This window comes from Ctenopharyngodon idella, chromosome 19, assembly GCF_019924925.1.
Source record: "Ctenopharyngodon idella isolate HZGC_01 chromosome 19, HZGC01, whole genome shotgun sequence".
Lineage (NCBI taxonomy): Eukaryota > Metazoa > Chordata > Actinopteri > Cypriniformes > Xenocyprididae > Ctenopharyngodon > Ctenopharyngodon idella.
The window spans coordinates 32,863,960-32,885,666 of NC_067238.1; the positions used below are offsets into that span (position 1 = coordinate 32,863,960).

At 40.6% G+C, this 21,707-nt stretch overlaps 4 protein-coding genes across 6 annotated transcripts; 3 read left to right on the forward strand and 1 right to left on the reverse strand.

The window, feature by feature from the left end:
* Positions 1-102: 102 nt before the first annotated feature.
* On the forward strand, positions 103-4,134 carry zgc:114119 (Mediator of RNA polymerase II transcription subunit 30-like). The gene is made up of 4 exons (XM_051872522.1): positions 103-563; positions 1,504-1,662; positions 3,306-3,395; positions 3,686-4,134. Exons 1-4 carry the CDS (start codon positions 363-365, stop codon positions 3,779-3,781), a joined length of 546 nt encoding a protein of 181 aa, XP_051728482.1. The 5' UTR covers positions 103-362; the 3' UTR covers positions 3,782-4,134.
* A 921-nt stretch (positions 4,135-5,055) lies between these two features.
* Positions 5,056-10,745, reverse strand: utp18 (UTP18 small subunit processome component). 2 transcript variants are annotated; one of them, XM_051871648.1, is made up of 13 exons: positions 9,952-10,745; positions 9,505-9,623; positions 9,255-9,350; positions 9,107-9,174; positions 8,872-8,969; positions 8,471-8,596; positions 8,189-8,363; positions 7,954-8,054; positions 7,679-7,769; positions 7,033-7,156; positions 6,717-6,891; positions 5,681-5,823; positions 5,056-5,168 (listed from the first exon to the last, which is right to left on the reverse strand). In XM_051871648.1, the coding sequence occupies exons 1-13, from the start codon at positions 10,180-10,182 to the stop codon at positions 5,144-5,146; spliced, it is 1,572 nt and encodes a 523-aa protein (XP_051727608.1). In that variant the 5' UTR covers positions 10,183-10,745; the 3' UTR covers positions 5,056-5,143. The 2 variants fall into 2 exon arrangements, with proteins under 2 accessions (XP_051727608.1, XP_051727607.1); XM_051871647.1 differs by having other exon boundaries at positions 8,872-8,972.
* A 176-nt stretch (positions 10,746-10,921) lies between these two features.
* Positions 10,922-12,966, forward strand: LOC127500484 (nucleoside diphosphate kinase A2). The gene is made up of 5 exons (XM_051871650.1): positions 10,922-11,176; positions 12,124-12,256; positions 12,328-12,429; positions 12,510-12,622; positions 12,715-12,966. The coding sequence occupies exons 2-5, from the start codon at positions 12,128-12,130 to the stop codon at positions 12,830-12,832; spliced, it is 462 nt and encodes a 153-aa protein (XP_051727610.1). The 5' UTR covers positions 10,922-11,176; positions 12,124-12,127; the 3' UTR covers positions 12,833-12,966.
* A 231-nt stretch (positions 12,967-13,197) lies between these two features.
* Positions 13,198-21,387, forward strand: LOC127500481 (E3 ubiquitin-protein ligase TRIM7). Of its 2 annotated transcripts, XM_051871645.1 has the most exons (10): positions 13,198-14,793; positions 17,106-17,727; positions 17,811-17,906; positions 18,233-18,466; positions 18,557-18,722; positions 18,837-18,908; positions 18,999-19,019; positions 19,815-19,841; positions 20,054-20,229; positions 20,315-21,387. In XM_051871645.1, the coding sequence occupies exons 2-10, from the start codon at positions 17,122-17,124 to the stop codon at positions 20,672-20,674; spliced, it is 1,758 nt and encodes a 585-aa protein (XP_051727605.1). In that variant the 5' UTR covers positions 13,198-14,793; positions 17,106-17,121; the 3' UTR covers positions 20,675-21,387. The 2 variants fall into 2 exon arrangements, with proteins under 2 accessions (XP_051727605.1, XP_051727604.1); XM_051871644.1 differs by lacking the exon at positions 13,198-14,793 and having other exon boundaries at positions 16,752-17,727.
* Positions 21,388-21,707: the final 320 nt, after the last annotated feature.

Here is a 21,707-nt window from a genome sequence, read left to right on the forward strand (position 1 = left end):
ATTAATTAATGACTTAATAAAAATAAAATAAAATAAAAAAAAATAAAATAAAAAGATTTAATTGATGTTTTGCTTTTCTTGATTTTCTCTGTGACACAGGAAACAGGAAATGACGCGGTAAGCGATGGCTAACGCTGCTCTGTTTGAAACTGAGTGCGATCTAGAGGAGAAGTCCCGCATTCATTTTTAGCAGTTATTATTGTTATCCTCAACAATTAAACAGCTTAAAGATCAGGTGAAACATCAATAAGCTCAGTGAGTTTCTACACAAAGTTCGAAAAGCGCTGAATTAATTCTGTGCTCCGTCCATTCATAAATAAGGAGATAAGCGCGGCTAGTGCACTCAGTAGTGCTCTTTGTAGATGTCTGCTCCGCTCCCTCAGAAGGGCCTGGGCCCGGGTCTGCCTGTCATGGCCCCTCAGCAGCAGCAGCAGCCCGGGATGCCTCCACAGGGCGCTCTGCGGGAAATCTCGCCCGTCTACCTGTGCCGCATCGGGCAGGAGACCGTGCAGGACATCGTCACGCGCACCATGGAGATCTTCCAGATCACGCGCGCCACTCAGGTGAGTGACAGACACCTGTGCTTCAGAACACACCGGACACTTACTCATAGTTGCTTCATTATGAAATGATGATGATCCAAGTACCATATTTGATTTTGATCAAATCAAGACTATTAATGGCACATAAAAAATATCATGCTTTCATAATTGACATAGAAAGTCGAAATTATGACTTTGAAAGTAATAATTATGACATTAAAATAAAGACATTAAATCGAAATTATTATTATATAATTACATAATCATGACATTAAAAATTAGAGATTATGACAAAAAGTCAAAATTATGACTACATTGAAATCATGACTTAAAAAGTAATTGATAGAAAGTCATAATTTTTTATTTTTTTTAATTTTGTAATTAAGAGTTAGTATGTCAGAATTTCGACTTATGTCGTAATTTTGATTTGTCAGAATTTTTGACTTTTTGTCATAATAATGATTTACCAAAGCAAGTTTTTCTTGTCATAGAAATGATATCAATATTCCCCAAAATCAGAGCAGCATCTAAAACCACAAACTCCACTGCAGTAGAATAACAATATGACTAAATAATACACACACGTCTGCGTTTGAAACAATATATAATTCCTTCAGACTCCCCGCATCAGTTTAAAAACACTGCTCTCGTTATCGATATCTTTCAGCTCTTCAGAATATCTGTCCTTCTATTGATCGATCACCTCAGGTTTGATGTTCGTCACGTGACAGTATCAGCATCATGAAGAGAACATTACTCACTTTATATTGACAGTTAAAGATGTATGAAAATTGTTATCAAACATTAAAAATAAAAGATGCAAAACATTTGGAATAAAATCTATATAATACTTTTATATATATTTTTTATATAAATCTTTAATACTATTTTATATGTTGACATGCATAAAATATGCAAGAGTTTGATGAACACAGAGTGTTCTCTTGTTGTGTTTCTCCAGCTCCCCAACGGCGTGACGCAGAGTCAGGCGGCGTATCAGGACCGCTTCGGGAAGCTGCAGGAACACCTGCGTCAGCTGACCCTGCTCTTCCGTAAGCTGCGTCTGCTGTATGAGCGCTGTATGGAGATGACCCCTGACCTCCAGGAGTCTCCGGCTGAGGTCAGGCTGATGATGATGATTGATGCACAACACAGACAGTTCTGCTACACTTGTTCTTAGTTTAAAGGGTTAGTTCACCCAAAAATGAAATTTGTGTCATTAATTACTCACCCTCATGTCGTTCCACACCCGTAAGACCTTCGTTCATCTATAGAACACAAATTAAGATATTTTTGATGAAATCCGAGAGGTTTATGACTCGTCCATAGACAGCAATATAATCAACACTTTCAAGGTCCAGAAAGGAACTAAAGACATCGTTAAAACAGTCATGTGACTGCAGTGGTTCAACCTTAATATTATGAAGAGACGAGAATACTTTTTGTGTGCAAAAACAAAACAAAAATAATGACTTTATTCAACAATCTCTAGTGATGGACAGTTTCGGAACACTGCTTCATGAAGCTTCAAAGCTTTACAACTCTTTTGTTTCGAATCAGTGGTTCGGAGCGCCCCCCAGTGGTGAACCACTGAAATTTTGAAACTCTTATGACACAACAAAGCCTCATTTACTGAAATCAGGTGACTTTGGCAGTTTGATACACGATCCAAACCACTGATTCGAAACAAAAGAGTCGTAAAGCTTCGAAGCTTCATGAAGCAGTGTTTTGAAATTATCCATCACTAGAGATTGTTGAATAAAGTCATTATTTTTGTTTTGTTTTTGCGCACAAAGTATTCTCGTCTCTTCATAATATTAAGGTTGAACCACTGCAGTCACATGACTGTTTTAACGATGTCTTTAGTTCCTTTCTGGACCTTGAAAGTGTTGATTATATTGCTGTCTATGGACGAGTCATAAACCTCTCGGATTTCATCAAAAATATCTTAATTTGTGTTCTGAAGATGAACGAAGGTCTTACGGGTGTGGAACGACATGAGGGTGAGTAATTAATGACAGAAATTTCATTTTTGCGTGAACACCCTTTAAACTTGTGTTGTACTTGTTCTGATTAGAATTCATTTAATACATTTTATTTTAATTAAAGGCTGTGATTGGATAACTGGACTAACCAGTGGACCAATCGCATCGCAGCATCTCAAATGTTGGTTTGGTGGTTCTGAAACGTCTGAGTCAAAGTCTGTCATCAGAATGATTTGGTTTAATTCCTCCAGAAGCGTCTCACACGATTGTGTTCCCAAACACCAGCATCCGAACGCAAGATCACATGACAGTGTTTATTGTGTTTCGTCTGACGCTCTGAGACCAACTCATTTATGATGGAGGAGAAAGAGCAGCTTCCATTTTTATTACTGATATTTTGCGTTAGTTTCCCAGGAAGTGATGATTTTGTTCTCTTGAACACATGGGATGGAAACGCTGCTTTATTCTCAGATGTTTTATGCGATATTCTAATTTTGCGCAGTTAAATCCGCAACTTTGGATTGAAACGCAGCTCTAAAATAGATTTTGTGATGTTTCCTTTTAGGTTTGAAACATTTTTGAAAGAAAAGATGTAACTCATTCAGAAACTCATGTATATTCTTCTTATTCTGCTAATGTAATTTCTAATTAAATATTTGTAATAATCAGTATGATTAAATGTATTCATCAAAATGAATCTCATGACTGTCATTTCTGTGTGAAGATGGATATGATCACAGATGATATTTCAATAACACGTATGCTTCCATCCGTCCAGCTGGTTCCGTACGTGTCGGAGGAGACGGCAGCGGTGCGGGTGGAGCCATGCAGCCCAGCGGTGATCCAGGAGAGACAGGAAGTTCTAGAGGTTTGTTTCATGGACGATCATCACCGTCTCTGAACATACTAATGCTCTGGAACATATCATGCTGAATATATATGATATACAGTACATGTATATATCTGTGTGAATATATAGTAAAGTGTAATTTATTCCTGTGATCAAAGCTGAATTTTCAGCATCATTACTCCAGTCTTCAGTGTCACATGATCCTTCAGAAATCATTCTAATATGATGATTTGCTGCTCAACTTGTGACTTTTGATCAATTTAATGCGTCCTTGATGAATAAAAGTATTGATTTGTTTTTTTAAACAGAAAGTGAGGCAGAAGAACCAGGAGATGAAGGTGCTAATGGACCAGATGAGGAACCTCCTGTGGGACGTCAATGCCATGCTCACCATGCGGAAATGACCGCGGTACACTTCCTAACATCTGACCATCTTCGGTCAACCCTCAGTCTTCTCAGTGCATCTTCTCACACGGACGGCAGACTTTCGTTCACTGCTCGTTCATCTTGACGAATGAGATCAGACTCAGCTGCTCTTCCTGCCTCAGTGTTGAATCCCAGTGCTCTGATCAATAACTGATGTTTCACACTCTTGCTCCTCAGGTAGTGTGTGTGTGTGTGTGTGTGTGTTTCCCTGAGCTCTGCATTACACTCCTGATATCTGCCTTCTGCCTGAAGAATCATCTAAAAAAGAATGAAATGTAGGATGGTATTTTTTTTGTAAAGATTTTTATACAAAATAAAAAAAAACACTTTTTGTCCCTTCTCTTTTCTTTCAGGAAAGACATAATTTACATATTAGGATTTCTTAACTGTTGCATAATTATTGTATTAGTATTAGATGACAGACTACATGGAATATTTTCACTACCGTTCAAAAGTTTGAGGTCAGTGAGGATGAGTTCAACTGATGGAAGAAGTGACAGTAAAGACATTTATAACGTTACAAACGATTTCTATTTCAAATAAATGCTGTTCTTTTGAACAGAATCCAGAATATATCATGATTTCCACTGTTCATTCTAATATGATGATTATCAATGTTGAATGATAATCATCATATTAGAATGATTTCTGAAGGATCATGTGACACTGAAGACTGGAGTAATGATGCTGAAAATTCAGCTTTGATCACTGGAATAAATTTCACTTTACTATATATTCACATAGAAAACAGCTGATTTGAATTTTTACTGTATTTTTGATCACATAAGAAGAGACTTTCAGAAACATTACTGACTGTCATGAAATGGTTTAATCGCAGCGCTGCTGGTCAGTCGTGAACACATGATCAAGTGTTCATTGTAATGATTTACCAAGATCTTAAATCATTCTGGAACATGGGAAAAACTTTAGTGCAAAGATAAAAAAATAAAAATAAAAAAAAAATCAGCATTTTGCTAGGTTCAAGCTTTCATGTTACTCTATATAAATATATACTCATTTATTTAATTTATAAATTTATAAGGACAGAGTCTTGGTTCCTCCTGAGGTTATCTACATCGACCTTTGGATTTTTCCCTAGCACTGTTCTTGATAAAGCTGCTATGGAAGAATATTATGAAAAATATTCAATTGAACTGAATAAAAACTGAATGTTCACTTTAAAAGCTTTACTGCAGCTTCACTTCTGAACACAGACTGTAAGACACGAAACAAACGGACACTGAAACAGATGTATAATAATTCTCATGTTCACATGCTCAAAGTTTATTTAACAAATTGCAAAAATCATCTGACAGCATTCAGATCTCTGGGGTCCATCTTTAGAAGTCATTATAATGCAGAAGCCTAGAGAAAAGAGAAAATACAAATGCTTACAAAACATCTGGATAACATTTGGACAGCAAAAACATCAGTGTAAAACTCACTCACTCTACATGTATTCATTAAAAACCTAGAGAAGTCCATGTGTCAAACTTGAAATGGACTTTTAAATAGTGGCTGATATTGTTGACAAAAGCCGACAGAAACTGATTCAGCATTACATTTCTAAAGCAATCTTCCCTCATTTGATCACGATCAAACGTCAGTCTGTCAAATCACAGGAAGCCTGTATGTTCATGTACACAATAAGTTTCCTTTTAAGTCTGAAGTAATTTATCTTCTTTCCTTGTCCAACATACATTTAAAGAATCTCTAAATGCATCTTAAAATACACTGAACTTAATCGAGAATTTGGAACGATTGCTTCTGAACACTGAACCAGAGAGTAGAGAGTTAATTCTGCACATATAAAACAAGAGACAGCTGTCCTGACACACACACACACACACACACACGGCTGTTTTACTGATACTGACCTGAAGAGCAGCGCGTGGCCTGCATTATTGGCCACTGAGTAGAAGCCGCTCCTCGGGGAGAAATCCAGACTCCGGGTTTTAAAGATACCCTTCTTATTGAATTGGGGGAAATTGGAGAACACTGTGAAACTTGGAAGGTGGACCTAAAAGAGCAAAACATCAAAATTATTTTCAACTAAAAATGCCCAAAAAGACCATCGCCCCTCCTTCTCCACCAATGCATTACTGATTATGATGTAAACAAAAACAAACCCAAATTATAGCAAGAACTGTTTGAAATATAATCCTTGCAGCTCATAAACAGATAAAATATGAATATATGAACTCTGTACACAATCATATACATGTGATTATCATACATCACATAAGATTATACAGATGTGAGTCTGGAGCTTCAGTTCATCTTCATCCATTGTCAGAATCTCAGTGATTTTGTTTGTTGGTCATAATTTGCAGACCGGTGATGGTTTAACGGCGTGAGGAAAGTTCCTGACAGACTTTGGGCCTGTTAGAACCAACCATCGCTTGAATGACAGCGTGTTTCTGACCATGTGCATGTCCTGATTTCATGTCACAATTTCATGTACTTTTACTCATACAAACAATGGAAAAGAAGAGCTTTTTGAGAAATGCCTGTGAAATTTAATAGGACTCAGTTTTGGTTTAGACCGCAGTGACTTTTATTGTGCAGACAAGAACATTATTCAGAATATTCAATAAAAAGTCAACAAAACAGCTCTGGAATCATTTTGGGAATGACAGAAGTAATAATGTTTTAGTTTGGCAGATGCTTTTATCCAAAGCGACTTGCGTTGCATTGAAGAAACATTTCATCAGTTCAGGCATTCACTGGGAATCGAACCCATGACCCTGTGTCGCGAGCGCCGCGAACAAAGGCCCTAATATTAGCACGGTGTTAAATATAGAGTGCTCAGTGTGAATATTTTACATTGCTCATTTAGTCACGAGATTATTACCACATTACTGTGATTTCATAATAAGCACATGGATTTGTAATCATAATCCACATACGCACCAGTCGGTTAGCCTCGTTGTCCGCTCGTGATCCGATGGCCAGGATCTCTGCGGTGCTGTTGAAGCACAGAGATGTTGCCGCCGTCAGCAGGTTCATGACGGCCTTCAGAGGTTTGGGTTTGACCTCGAGCAGACAGTCCTTCTGTGAGTAGATGTTCACCACTCCGGACTGAGAGCTACAAACCAAACCACAGGATTCAGACTCACAAACTTCTGATGCTCTTCTGAGACATAAAATCATCTGCACCACAGTTCTAGTGGGAACAAACACTTATTGAAGGCAGTAGCGGTTCTTTACTGATGTTCGTGAAACTCACCCACAGGCCAGATACGTGTCGTCTCTGGACAGCGCCAGTGATGTTCCTTTGACACAGCCGTCGTCTTCAAACCTCTTCAGACATTTACTGCTCCGAACGTCCCAGACAAACACCTCGCCTTCCTCTGAAACACACACCGATGACAACACGGCCATCAATATTCATCATAACGAATGAAGCGCACGCAGATTCTGTCCGAATATTAGAGGTCTTTGATTTAATAAAGCCGAAATCCTCAGCGGTGCGACCTGAGGAGAACGGAGCGCGTCTTCTTGCTGTTTGTTCACAGCTTTTTACTGCTCTTCAAAGTAATATAGAGTTGATCTTGTGTAAATGGTTGAATTGGTTAAAAATTGGTTAAATTTGTTTTCCACTGACAGATATATGTTCTTATTTTAAGCACAAACTTGATCATTATTTTTTCAGAAAAACACACTTAATATCTTCAGTCATTTTGCTTCTCCACTAAACGTATCTTGATTTAAGAATGTTTAGATACTGGAAAAGAAGACAGAAATACTGAGGAAGAACATCATTTTTTTGCAGTGTAACACGGTAACATTACAGTAATATTATCAATAAGAAAGTTTTGGAACGATTCTTTATGACATGAAAACCGCATGAGAAAAGGGTTCCTGCAACTCACCGGAGTTAGAGAAGATCTTGCTGCTGTCTGCGGTGAAAGCGGCCGCGCACACGTTCCCGTTCATCTTCATGCTGCGAATCACTTCTCTGGTCTGAAGAAGAAACACACACACACACACACGTCATTCACACAACAGCAGCAGTACTGAAACACAGATCGCTGTACACTCATGATCTGAGGCCAGAACATAAACACAGCTAAGATGTGAATATATTAATTAGAAAGTCTGATTGTGGGTCACTGAATGACGTCTGTAACGTGAGCCGTGGCCGTACCTTTGTGGTCATGAGATGGAGATACCCTGAGGAACCAGAGAGAAGCAGATGCTTTCCATCTGGAGAAACCTGAAAGTCTGAGACCTTCTGCTCATTCAGACCTAACGCAAAAACAAGATTACAGTCCTCTCCGAGCTCAGTGTAAACACGCTTCCGTTAATACAGTGTAATACGTAATATATTCAACAAAAAATAAGTTACACATGAATGCATCACATCAACTCTTGAAGCTCACCTCGGACGCAAGTCACAGGGATAATTTTGCCTTCCATCATATCATAGATGTAGAAGAGTTTGTTCCTCAATCCAGTCACCACAACATGTTCCCCATCAGCGCTAAACGAAGCCTTATTCACTGGGAATTTCTCTAGATGGATGGTCTGGATCTTTGGGTTGCTCTTGCCGTCAACCTGTTAAGAAGAATCAATTTCAAGGTTATTTTATGTAGTGAAGGTCATTCTTATTCTCTAACCTTCAGGCAGTTTAGAAGTTATGATCAATTCATTGAACAGGTTACCTGAAAGAGTGATATGGAGTGATCCAGACCGGCGGTCATCACGATCTGAGCCGACGGATGGAACTGGACTGTGGTCAGCTGACTTGTGCTTGGACATTCATTGTTCGCATTCAAGCACCTCTTTATCTGACAGAAAAAGAAAAAGATTTACAGAACAACTGAACGCTTCAGTGTCACATTATGGTTTGGCCTGTGACCTGTACAACGAGAGTCCACTGTACTCTAAAACAAAATAACAAGTATTAAAGATAATTATTATTTTACAGAGCCGCAGTAAACCGCTGGGAGACCTTCAACTGACCACAAATGTTTATAAATTGTTGCTATAACTTACACATCCACCTAGAACAACGAAAGCATGTTTTTGCGATATTATGCAGCAGACGTGATTAAAACACTACCTTAATAGTTCCTTTGGGCAGGCTGTCAGACGAGCCGATGAAGTTCCCCGTCCTTCGCAACAGTTCTTCGCTCTCATCCTCATCTTCACTCTCAACTTCTGCTTTGAAAAAAGGGTCAAGCGTTTATAACTGCAGTAAATGACTGCAAATGATCTTCTCTCCTCTGCACTCACAGCTGATCTACAAGTAATGGATGGCATGAAATATTGAATATTAAACTTCAGTAAGGAACTACCTTTCTTCTGCCGTTTGGTCGCGGTCTCTTCTGCCCAGCTGGGTGTGCCGCCCATGGCTTTCTGAAACCTGGGAAACAAACCAAACGCATTTTTCTTCCACGTTCAGAAGAGTTGTTTATAGATATCGCCTTTTTTGCCGTAACTTACTGCTCTTTTAAGCGTTGCTGTAGCTTCTGTTTCGTCATCTTAGTTTCCGCTTCACTCTTTTTAAAGTCTCTGCGAAACCGATGCGTCATGTCAATCCTACAAAAACAAAGATTTGATATTTACCTGAAAATGACATGCAAGCATGACTAGAAGGCTGTGAGGTCGTCTGAAGCTGTTTCTGCACATGTACTGTACATGCTGTCCATCAGTTGTTATGGGTTATAAAATAACATGAATATGCTGGCCTTACTCTTCCTCCAGCTCATCATCCTCATCCTCCCATGCAGCTCTTCTGTGGTTCGGACGCGCCTCGCTGTCCTCTGAAGAATCACCGCAGGCCTCATCATCGTCCAGTAAAGTGCTGCTGTCCTGTTCATTCACAACACATGAAGGTCAGTTCACACACACACACACACACACACACACAGACGCCTTCATTCAAAGGTGAACATCAGTTCATTCACTGGGAATCGAACCCATGGCCTTGTTTGAGCTCCAGAAGAGTCACATGCACAGTAATATTTTGGTTTAAAATGTATCTGAATGTAATTTTTAGGTGTCATGCGTATTAAGTGTTATTATAGCTTTTCTTTAATGTTGTGGTTTAAAAGCACAAGCGTCTAATAAAAACTGCATGCATAATAATAATGTTTCAGATCAAACTGCTTCACTATAATGATGGTTTGTGTTTGTGGACCTTCGTCAGTCGCTCGGTCAGCTGCTCCTCCGCGCCGAACACCAGCTCCTCCAGCAGCCTGACGGACGCGTCCTCCCCGCCGAGCGTCGCGCACAGCGCCGTGTGCTTCTCCTTCACTTTACTGCTCTTGTCTGGCGTGATCGGCCTCTTCGCCTTCTTTGGTTTTCTAACGAAAGACGCTGACGATTCCTTCTTCTGTGGATCCATTGGCGGGTCAGCTGACGACTCCATTATGACCAAACGTAAATAATCACCAGTCCTTCAGTTATTAGAACTACAAACCAGATTTTGCTCTAAGATTCAGCATGAGTTGATCTCGAAAACATGTGCGCTCAACTTCTGCTGCTGGAGAATGACTGCATTAGCGCCACCACCTGGACAGGAGTGTGGAGCGCCGACAGGAAGACGGAAGTCTGTTAAAGGCACCATGAAATCAAAATCAAAATCAATTCTTTTTTTTAATGGAATATTGCAGTATTTATTATAAATTTTATCCATGCACATCATTTTTTTTTAATTTAGGCCTCGTAATCGTCCTTTTGAAGACACATCTTTTCTATATTTAAGATATTTAAGTAATATGGTCACATTAGTCAAAGTGAGGTAAAATATATCCAAGCGAAATAGTAAAACTTGATTTTGTCCATCGAGAATTATTTGTTGTTAGCTAATTCATAGTTTTCAGGCGCAGAGACCTGAGGGCAAAACACCCACAAACTGCAGCACAGGTCTGTCAACTTTCCATCTCAAAAAGAAGAAAAAAAATGTGAACAAAATGCAAGTTTTGTTCACTTGTGATCCATATACAACACCTGCTGCAGTATTTCAATCTCTAAAAACAGCGCGACGTTATAAAACGCTTAACGTGAAAAACACTTAAGTGGCGCCTTAACACCGATATATATATATATTTAGGCTATATCTTTTATTCAGTAGAGCTGGAGAGAGGACAGGAAGTGAGAGAGGGGTGGATGAGATCAGAAACTGAAGCGGTATATGTCGGAACGCGGAGGCGCTATCGTCATTTAGGCTGCATGTCTGGGCTGCCACGTCATCAAGCGCTTTAAAATATAAATATTTTGTGATATATGATGAATATAATGTTTCAGCGTTCGTCATCAGCCACGCCCCCACGCCCACCCTTTATATAAGAGCCGCACACGCGCGTCTGTCTTCTTCCGTCCTCAGGATCCGCTTCACAATATCGACTCCTCTCGTCCGTCAGGTGTGTAAAATCTGTTTCATGTGTTGGTTTTAATAAGTGAACATTTATTTCCTTCGTTTGTGTCGTTATAATTCTGCCGTTATTCTCCGGTTCTGTTCTCTGCACACATCACAGTCCTAGATCATAACAGTGCGACATAATCATGTTTAATTGTCGAAATGGACACGCTATATGAATAATATCGCAACAAGAAGTGCCTTAACTGCCTGAAGCGCTCACCGCACGAGCGGTAGTGCGCATGCGTGTGAATATAGCAGGCCGCGCGACTCTCATTGTTTCTGACTGGATTCAATCTGCGCTTGAACTCGTGTTGAATGTGAAGTGAAGCTTTATTCAAACAGCGCATAAAGGTGAATTCAGTCACAGCTGCAGGAATATTCTCACCACATGCGGCTGTTTAAAGGAAACGTCTGAATATAAACGAAGTTTCGCCTATTAGAGGGTGAGAACATTTCCATTCCGCCGTTCTGTGGCGTCTGCTGTGCGCATGTGCGATATCTGGAGCTCGCCATCTTTCCCTATGCAAGTTTGTCTGAAGTGCAGATCGGGTGTCACGTGACTTGCTTTGACAGCAGGAAAACTCTTCTCTCAGCACACGTGACCACATACATTAAATCTTACACAGCTTTCACTCTAGACCCTCCTGTGAGACGAGCTGCTCACGACAGCATCTTTAGACTTGATCACTCTGACACTAATGTGCTCTCACTCTAGAACTACTGCGAAATATCACCATGATTATATTTAATACTCGTAGAACGATTACATCATCCTTTAAATGCAATAGACATTAATCACTCTTGACAATTCAAATGACTATCATGAATCACATGTTTCTCTCCATCACTTCTTCTTCAAACTAAATCTGTCCATCAGACATCTCTCCACTGTTCATCTGCTGGTGTAATCGATATCATGAGCGTCTGTTCTCTCGTTCCTCTCCTCAGAGTCATGGCTGCCAAAACCGAGCGCACCTTCATCGCCATCAAACCCGACGGCGTGCAGCGCGGCCTGATGGGAGAAATCATCAAGCGCTTCGAGCAGAAGGGCTTCAGACTGGTGGCCATGAAGTTCCTTCAGGTTGGTTGATCTGGATTCTTCAGGAGAATTGGTGCAGATGTTAACAGGGTTCTGATGGTTCTGATCCACAGGCGTCTGAGGATCTGCTGAAGCAGCATTACATCGACCTGAAGGACCGGCCCTTCTACCCCGGACTCGTCAAGTACATGAACTCCGGGCCGGTTCTGGCCATGGTGAGTTCTGATCCGTCTGCTGATTCACGCTTGACGCTGATGTGGGCTGATGTTAAACCGTAGAGATGTTGTCGTCTTAGGTATGGGAGGGTCTGAATGTTGTGAAGACCGGAAGGGTGATGCTCGGAGAGACCAATCCCGCCGACTCCAAACCCGGAACCATCAGGGGTGATTTCTGCATCGAAGTGGGCAGGTGCGTCTGTTCATGAGTCGATGTGGCAGCTGTGGAGTTAAATCTTAAGTGTCGTCTATGAAGATAAGAGACGAGTTATTGTGTGTTTTCAGGAACATCATCCATGGCAGCGACTCCGTGGACAGCGCAAATAAAGAGATCAGCCTGTGGTTCACGCCGGAGGAGCTGGTGTCCTACAAGAGCTGCGCGCAAGCATGGATCTACGAATAAACCATCATGTCCATCTCTGCCCATCTCTGCCCATCTCTGCCTTTCTCACTGGACCAGTTATCTGTCATGGACTGGAGTTTGTTTGGTCTTGTCATTTCTGAAGCACTTGTTTGAATAAAACATGGAATCTCTCATTTGTTGTAAGAGTCGCTTTAATATTCTGAGAAGCACAATGAATCTCCAAACTAGTGTTCGTGGGCTAATATTCAGCTAGATATCAGCTTCAGTTAAATTGGTTACATGAATAAAAATCCTTCATGTGAACACTTTAAAATCCCCATGAAATCAAAATTGAACTGTGGCTTTTATTTTATCTATAAGCCTCTGTGCTCCAAAACCATGACAACACTTACATTTAGAAGATTTACGCATTTAAACTTTACGTCTCGCTCTGCCACCAATACATTTTCTCTGAGCAAAAGTGATATTTCTGCATGGCATCACTGTGAAAACCCCCTTCTGGAGCTGTTTTTAAGAGTGTAAGAAAATTATCTCTATCTGCTGCCTCATTTTCAGTCAAAGAGGGTCAATGAATGCCAAGAACTTGCTTTTGTTGAAACTCAATAAAATTTCTCATTTTTTGAAACCATGGTGCATCAATCACAAGAAGCTCTGATTTAATTTGATTTAATATTTTATTTTTGAAAGATATTGGGTTTCCAATGCCTATTTTTGAGCTTTACCGAGACATAGTTTGTTGCAATATTGAGGTGTTCAATTTTAATTTAGAAAATAAACACGTCTCTTCGGTGGTGAGAACTAGCCGACGCTCAGTATGAGCTAAATCCTGTTAAATGAAGTACTGTTAAAAACAGATACTTTTAGACTTTTACTTGTTGGAATTGGTGACATGAAGTCAGTTTTATTTATAAATCACTTTATTCAATACAGATTGTTTCAAAGCAGTAAAAAATATCAATGATCTAAACAGAATTCACTTCAGCTGTAAAGCAGCTCTGAAAATACAATCATAAACTTTGAAATTATTCAGTTGAAATCAGTTCAGTGTAGATTCAGTTTGGTTTAAGGTGAGTTCAGTTCATCGACAGTGAAAGTGACACGTGAAGGCCAAGTATGGTAACCTGTACTCGGAATTTGTCCTCTACATTTAACCCATCCATATACACACATTAGAAGTAGTAAGTAGTGAACACACACACACACACACACACACACACACACAGCAGGCAGCCATTCACTGCGGCGCCCAGGGAGCGATTGGGGGTTCGGTGCCTCAGTCATTTCCTGCCGGTATTGAGAATCAAACCCGCAACCTCCGGGTTACCTGATCTGACTCTCTCTCCGTTAGACCACGACTGCCCCTATAAAGCAGTTCTGTAGTAAACCGTGATGTCATCCGTCCAGCTCAGTTCAGTTCTCATACAATAGTGTCAATGATATTGTTGAATATTAAGTGACCCCATCTAAGCAAGCCAGAGGCGACAGTGCAGGAAACCAAACTCCATCAGGTGACAGAATGGAGAAAGAAACCTTGGGAGAAACCAGGATCAGTGGATCAGTTCTCCTCTGGCCAACAAACGAACAAACATGGTGTGGTTTAATTCCAGTCTGAATCAAGTCAGATTGTGGATTTATATCGTTCAGAATATTTCATCCAGTTCCTTCTGCTTGAAGATTGGGGTCTTCTTGTCACTTGTTTTTGTAGAAAGGGTTAATCTACGCCTCTGCTGGAAGGCATTCAAAATACCCTGCGCTCAAACATCTTTCCACACTCCTGTTTCTCTCGTGTGTTTTCTCTGTCTCTGACACACACTAGTCCAGCCTGTCAGACTTACTCGACTGCTTTCGGCCAATCCCTCTGTGTGTGAAACACGCTCAACGGGACAGACTCACAACACCATGAACAGAGACACCAGCACGCTGACAACGACATTCACTGGACAACAGTAGCAGGAGAGGCATCGTTTCATATTCAACAGAACATCACAGGTACAGCAAAGGTAAGAGATGTTTGACTGTGAATATTCTCATATTAATGAAGATTGCGTTGCCTTCAGTATAAGAAGGAAGAAATGAATGTTGTGTTGTTGAAGGCTGGTTTTACTTACAAGAGTTTAAAACAAATCATTATCACAGTTCTGAACAAAATCCATTTCATTGTTAAAGCACCAGTTCATAAAGCATCTGATATACAGCTGTACTGTACTGACCGTCTGCTGTCAGTCTTCCATGCGGTCACAGTTTGGTTTGGAGTGTATGAAGTGCTGAAACTGAAGATAAAACCCATTTCATCAGATCCATGAACTACCAGCATTCTGTACTTATACGTGAGACACTGACTGTAACCGTAAGAAGAGTCTTTAAAACAAAAAACACCTGCTAACTGACACTGCATACTAAATATAATAACTTTATGCTTTAACAAACTGGACCTTTGAGGTTGCAACCTATTGTATATAAAATAACATTAAATGCAGTTTTTGTGCTGTATGTTGGAACAATAATCATGCAACCTCATTAAAGGAACTCGACCAGACGTTGTTAAACCTGACTTTCAGCATTTTACAAAATGTTTGTGCACATGACCTTTGTTCTGAGATATGCACATCTAATTCATTGTGACTGTGAATTTACAAGCAGACACCTCCCGCTGAAAAGACCAGCTTACACGTTTCCATGCTGGATCATGATGCTGATTTTAGTCAGAAAAATGTGGCCGTGGTTCAGGGCTTATGAGTATTTAAACAGTGTGATATCTATACATGTCTGCAGTGCTCATGGAATTATGAACTACTATAGCAGGAGCTGAAGCCACCGAAAGTGTTCGAGCAGCCATATTAGTTAGTTTTCTCAACCACAACAAAATACTTTTCTGTATGCAGTAAATATTAAACAGGAGCATATATATGTGGGATTTTTAGGAGAAATTGAGTCAAAAATCATGCATCATCTTGCTCAGAGCAACAGCAATAAAGTTCTTCAATAAAATAAAAACAATACTTACTGAAGGGGGAAAAGAAATATGATTTCAGTTTAGGCCTACATCAGATTTTTTTAGTGTTTTTTAAGCATTTTAATTTAGATTAGTTAGATTATATTACTATATTATTAATAATTTGTTAATTTAAATACTTATTAGTTATCCTGCAGCCCCTAATCCACTGCCCTTCATTTTTCTGACTGAACTCAGCATCATCTTGATATTATGACTATAGCAAACACTAATAACAAGATGCAAATTACATCTCATATGAGTTAGTAACAGTAGTATCTTTCGAGTTCACCCAAAAATGAAAATTTCTGTCATTAATTATTCACCCTCATGTCGTTCCACACCCGTAAGACCTTCGATCATCTTCAGAACACAAATTAAGATATTTTTGATGAAATCCGAGAGATTTCTGTCCCTCCATTGACAGCTATGCAACTACCACTCTGACGCTTAAAAAAGTTCATAAAGAAATTGTAAAACTAATCCATATGAATCGAGCGGTTTAGACCAAATTTTCTGATGAGACTCGATCGCTTTATATGATGAACAGATTTAAGCTTTTATTCACATATAAACATTCATCCACAAACACATAAATTGTGGTAAACGGAAGCTCAAGAATGTTTGCTTGATGTGAGAGAGCCAATGAGGTTCATTCTCGTGACGCAGCACGTTTGAGCTTCAGCGAGAGGTTTGTTCTTGCACGTCAAGCAGGTTCAGTTGAGTTTTATATGCTGATCAATGTTTATATGTGAATAAAAGCCTAAATTAAATCTGTTCATCATATAAACCGCTCAATTCATATAGATTAGTTTTACAATCACTTCATGAACTTTTTGAAGCATCAAATTGGTAGTTGCATAACTGTCAATGAAGGAACAGAAAATTCTCAGATTTCATCAAAAATATCTTAATTTTTGTTCTGAAGATGAATTAAAGTCTTACGGGTAATTAATGACAGAAATTTCATTTTTCTGTGAACTAACCCTTTAAAGAAAGAAGAAATATCTGTCAGTGGAGTCAGAAAAATAAACCTCATTCAAAGAGAAAACAAGATTATTTTTCTAACTCCACTGACAGATATTTCTTCTTGTTTTAATTCATGCCATATAGATTCTATATCCTCAGTTCAAATGGGTTCATTCAAATGGTTTATTCACAATGGGAAGTTTCTTGCTAATTGGGTTAGAAACTGAACTGATGATGGTGGATAAAAAAAAGTGTCCTCCCTTCCCTAAAGTCATATATAATTGCTGGCAAGGTAAAGCCTTGCTGTGAGGCCCGGTCCCACTAGAACTATCTATGTTTGATGTCTTGTAGGCTGCAGGAGTATCAGATGGACAGCGATCTTTTCTCCGAGCAGGAGCTCACCTGCTCCATCTGTCTGGATCTCTTCAGCCAGCCGGTTTCCACGCCATGCGGCCACAACTTCTGCCAGGGCTGCATCGGCGGCTACTGGGCGTCCAGCTCCATCTCCAGCTGCCCTTTGTGTAAACGGGTGTTTGAAGAACGTCCCGAGCTGAGCATAAACCGTGTGTTTGCACACATTGCCCAGAAGTATAAAGAGATGCACTACGGTGGGCCTCCTCAAGCCAAGCCGCGACAGAAAGCCGCTATGACCGGAGCTTCGCTCTCTGAGGGCGAGCAGATCTTATGTGACGTCTGCAGTGGCATGAAGAGGAAGGCCGTCAGCTCCTGCCTCACGTGCACAGCGTCGTACTGCGAGATTCATGTTCTGCCGCACCAGCAGACGCCGTTCTACGCGTCCCATCGGCTGCTGGATCCACACGAGGCCCTGCGAGGCCGAACCTGCCAGGAACACGGCCGACTGCTGGAGGTTTACTGTCGCACGGATCAGAAGTGTATCTGTGCCATCTGTGTGCTGGAGGAGCATCGCACACACACTACAGTTTCAGTGCAGACCGAACGCGCCAGCAAACAGGTACAGATCCTGCTTCCCAGGATAATGATGGAGTGATATCCATAGTATATCCAAGAGTTGTAATGTTTTTTCTCACCTCTTAGAGACTCCTGGGAAGAACAGAACTGGACCTTCAGACATGTATTGACAACAGAAACGCTCAGCTGACTGAGATGAAGAGCAAACTACACGCCCTGCAGGTCAGTTTTAAAACTCCAGTCAAGCTTTATAGTCATTGCACAATTTACAAAACACAGATAAATTAAATATATATACTGAAAAAAATGTGTAATTGTCTTTTGAATGTAAAAGCTATGGATAACTTTAAAATTAATGTTTCAAAAATAAATGTTTTTTACAGTGAAGTTTAATGAATGGTCTCCATAATCGTATTTCTTCGGTTGATGCCTTCATGTCTGTTGAACAGGAAGTCACTTGTAAAAATCTCTTTCATAATAAACATCCGTAGTATGTATCTTCTGAGCTGAGGTCGAGACGCGCTCATCGAGTTTGTGGTGTTTGACAGAGCTACTCTCAGGCCGAGCTGTCCGAGGTGGAGCAGCTGCTGTCTGACGTCACACACTCCGTCCATCGCATCCGCACCGAGCTGGTGGGCGGGATCGAGGAGAGGAGAGAGGCTGTGATTGGCCGAGGACAAAGCATCGTCTCCCAGCTGGAGTCAAAGTTAGCGCAGCTGCAGGAGCGCAGGGGTCGACTGGAGGCGCAGGCTGTTTCAGATGATCACATCGGCTTCCTTCAGGTACAGAGATGCAGTCTCTGAGATCTCGTGTCAGCCTCATTTTGTTTAGGTGCGACTCTTCTGAATATGACGATGTTTTTATGATGACAGAGTTTTGAGGAAGCCAACAGCCCCTTGCAGGACTCAGACATGGATCTGCATGAGGTGGAGGAAATGACGCTACACTTCTCGCTCGGGGACGTGAAAGCAGCTTTAGGAGAGATCCGTGAGCGACTGGACGACATTCGTGCCGGAGAAGTGCACTACCGACACTCTGGTCAGAAACTGCCATCTCATCAAACACAGGAACCTAATATTAGGAACAGAACACACGCGTGACAGAAAGTGACTTATGAAGAGAAACTTGACGAGTGTGATTTCTGTGTTTCAGTGCCTTCGTTAGCAGAGAGTGAGAGTATGATGAGCGTCCGGTCTCTCAGGAGGAAGGAATGGTCACTGAAGGGTACGTGAAGAATAACTCTCAGAAAACACATCTGTACCACTTCTGGTAGAAATATTAATGCTCCTTCTGCAAATTCTTTTATTTCTACAGATCTACGGAAATTAAAATTGGGTATGTATGCATACATTTGTTTGTGTCTCAACCTTCTTTTAAAAGAGGTCAGAGCAGCAGATATTAAGTTGTTGGATATTAAGTAACATTCATTATATATTATTTGACTTAAAGAACGTAAAACCTTTTCTTTGAGTCTTTTTACACTCAGCAGTACATTCATAGGTTAAAGAAATGTCTGTGTACCTCTCTATTTCGCCTACATGCTGACAGAGAGTCATCAGAACAGTTTCTTTAGTGTAGATTATGTCAGCGGTCATCTCTACTCTCTTCCCTCCGGTGGAACGTAACGCAAACAGGTTAACAGATTAACCATGCCGGACAGTGGAGGACTGTATTACAGACAGATGACCGACACTAACTCACGGATAGGGAAGAAACCCGATGAATGTATGAGCTGAAGCCCTGATGTCCTCAATAGAATAGTATTTATTTATATTTGCAGTGATTTAACAGCGTGTCCAATAGTATAATCCTGCGACGAACAGCAAACCGTTGGGTATAACATACAAATCTGCACATTCTGTCTTCATGAAATGTACCTAGTTTTTGTTTTTATGCAAGCTATGATTTTATCCTCTCAAAAATGCACATTCTCATGCTAGCTTGCTTTCATCAAACATCAACAATCATAAAAATATAAAAAGACAATTGATTTTTTTTTTCAGGAAAAGATTTATATATCAATATTTTCACTTCCCTCATCAAGTTCCAGTCTTGATAATCTGTTGTTGAGTTTAAAATATGCAGGTTTTTTCCTAAAATACTGTTTTGATTTGATATTTTGTCTTTTAGGACACAAGAAGGTTAAAGGTTATCTTGGTGAGTGACTCCAAATGCTTTTCTTTATATATCCTTCATGGCTTCTTATTCTACATTAAATAAATGATTTGTGAAATGCAAGGCCTGATGAAATCAGTAGCCTCTCACTGCAGAACACTCGAGATCCAGGGGGCGGAGATAAAGTGGGAGGAGTTGGATCTAGTGTTCTGCAGTGAGGACCATCTCGATGAAATACCCCCGTCTGGTTTCAGAGGATGTCACACTGAACCCAACCTCAGCTTACCCGTTCCTCATCCTCTCTGACGACCGCAAGCAGCTGAAGCGCGGCGAGAAGCTGCAGTTCTACCGGAACAGCCCGCAGCGCTTCGACGTCTGGTCCTGCGCGCTCGCCAAAGAGGGATACGAGTCTGGACGCCACTACTGGGAGGTCGGATGATTTAGAGCACACAGAAACACAACATTTAACTCATATTTTTTAGCACTGAAGCTTTAAATGTCACACTCACTTCCAGGTGAACGTTGGTGAAAATAAGGACTGGAAGTTGGGAGTCGTGCGTGAATCTGCGCAGAGGAAGGGTCTGTTCGACATGACGCCCGCTATCGGATACTACGCGCTCTGGTGGAGCGGGAACCACTTGCGCGCTCTGACCGCGCCGCCGCTGGCCAAGGTTAAAGTCACCGGTCACTTACGGCGCATAGGCGTCTATCTGGACTGTGAGGAGGGTCAGGTGATCTTCTACAACGCCAAGACCGGATCGGAGCTGTATTCATTCGCGGCAGAGTTCTCAGAGAAGATGTTCCCGCTCTTCGGCACCGGCGACAAGGAAGTTCCGCTGGTGTTGATGTCTCCGTTCCTCAGCGTCCCGGAGTGAGCACGAGCGAATCCTGGACATCTGATCGCCTTTGTGTTTTACGAGAATTTAATAATATAGGAAACAAAGACTTTGTGGTTTATTTGTAGCTCAAGGTTTAGGGAATGCATAAACTATGAAGTGAAATGAAGTTAAATGTGAAGTTTAAATCAAGTGAAGATAAATTATTCTCTCTCTCTCTCGGCTGCCTGAGATAACATCCCACAGAAGTTATAGATGCTGAAATCATAAACTGTTCACAAGTTAGGAATCACTAAAACATTTTTGTGTTTGAATGAAATTGATTCTTCTTTCAGTAAAGTAGGTTTTAACTGATAAAATACAATCAATCTTTAAATTATTAGCAAAAGTCTTTCTTGAAGAAAGCAAACTGTAATTATGTATGCCTACAGAAAGAGAGAGAGATCATGAAGCACTGGATTCCTCTAGAGAAAGATGTTCTTCACAGTCGCTGAACAGCAGCTTTACAGTGAAGAGAAGATCATTCACAGGCACATGAGGAGGGTAGAACGGGCCAAAGAATGAAAAGATTTCATGGTAAACTATTTTTATGATGGATGGATGAGTCTGAGGTGCTGAGGTCTCATGGGAACAGTCTGATTGTAAGTTTCCATGAGAAGTGCACTAAAGCAGGAGAAACGGATCATTATCCAGTCCTGCTGTCCTCTTGAACACACATTCATTCCCAATACACACATATGTAATATTATCAATGTCCTGTGCTGTACTTGTCTTGATTCAATTTAATGCATTCTCGGTGAAAAATGAATATTACATATGAATATTTGTGGAAGTGGCACAAGGGAAATTGTCATGACATTTAATGAAAATGCACATTTCTCCCCAGATTTTAACTTAAAATACATTACATCAATAAATGATAAAAGCTTCATCAGCTCATGTACGAATGTTACAGTAGCTCTGAACATCAGTGCTGGTCAGATGATCACTGATCGCTCCTCAGACGAGCCGATCGGCCAGATTCACTTTACCAGAACGACTCGTTTGCGTTTGTACATATTCAAACTCTGCA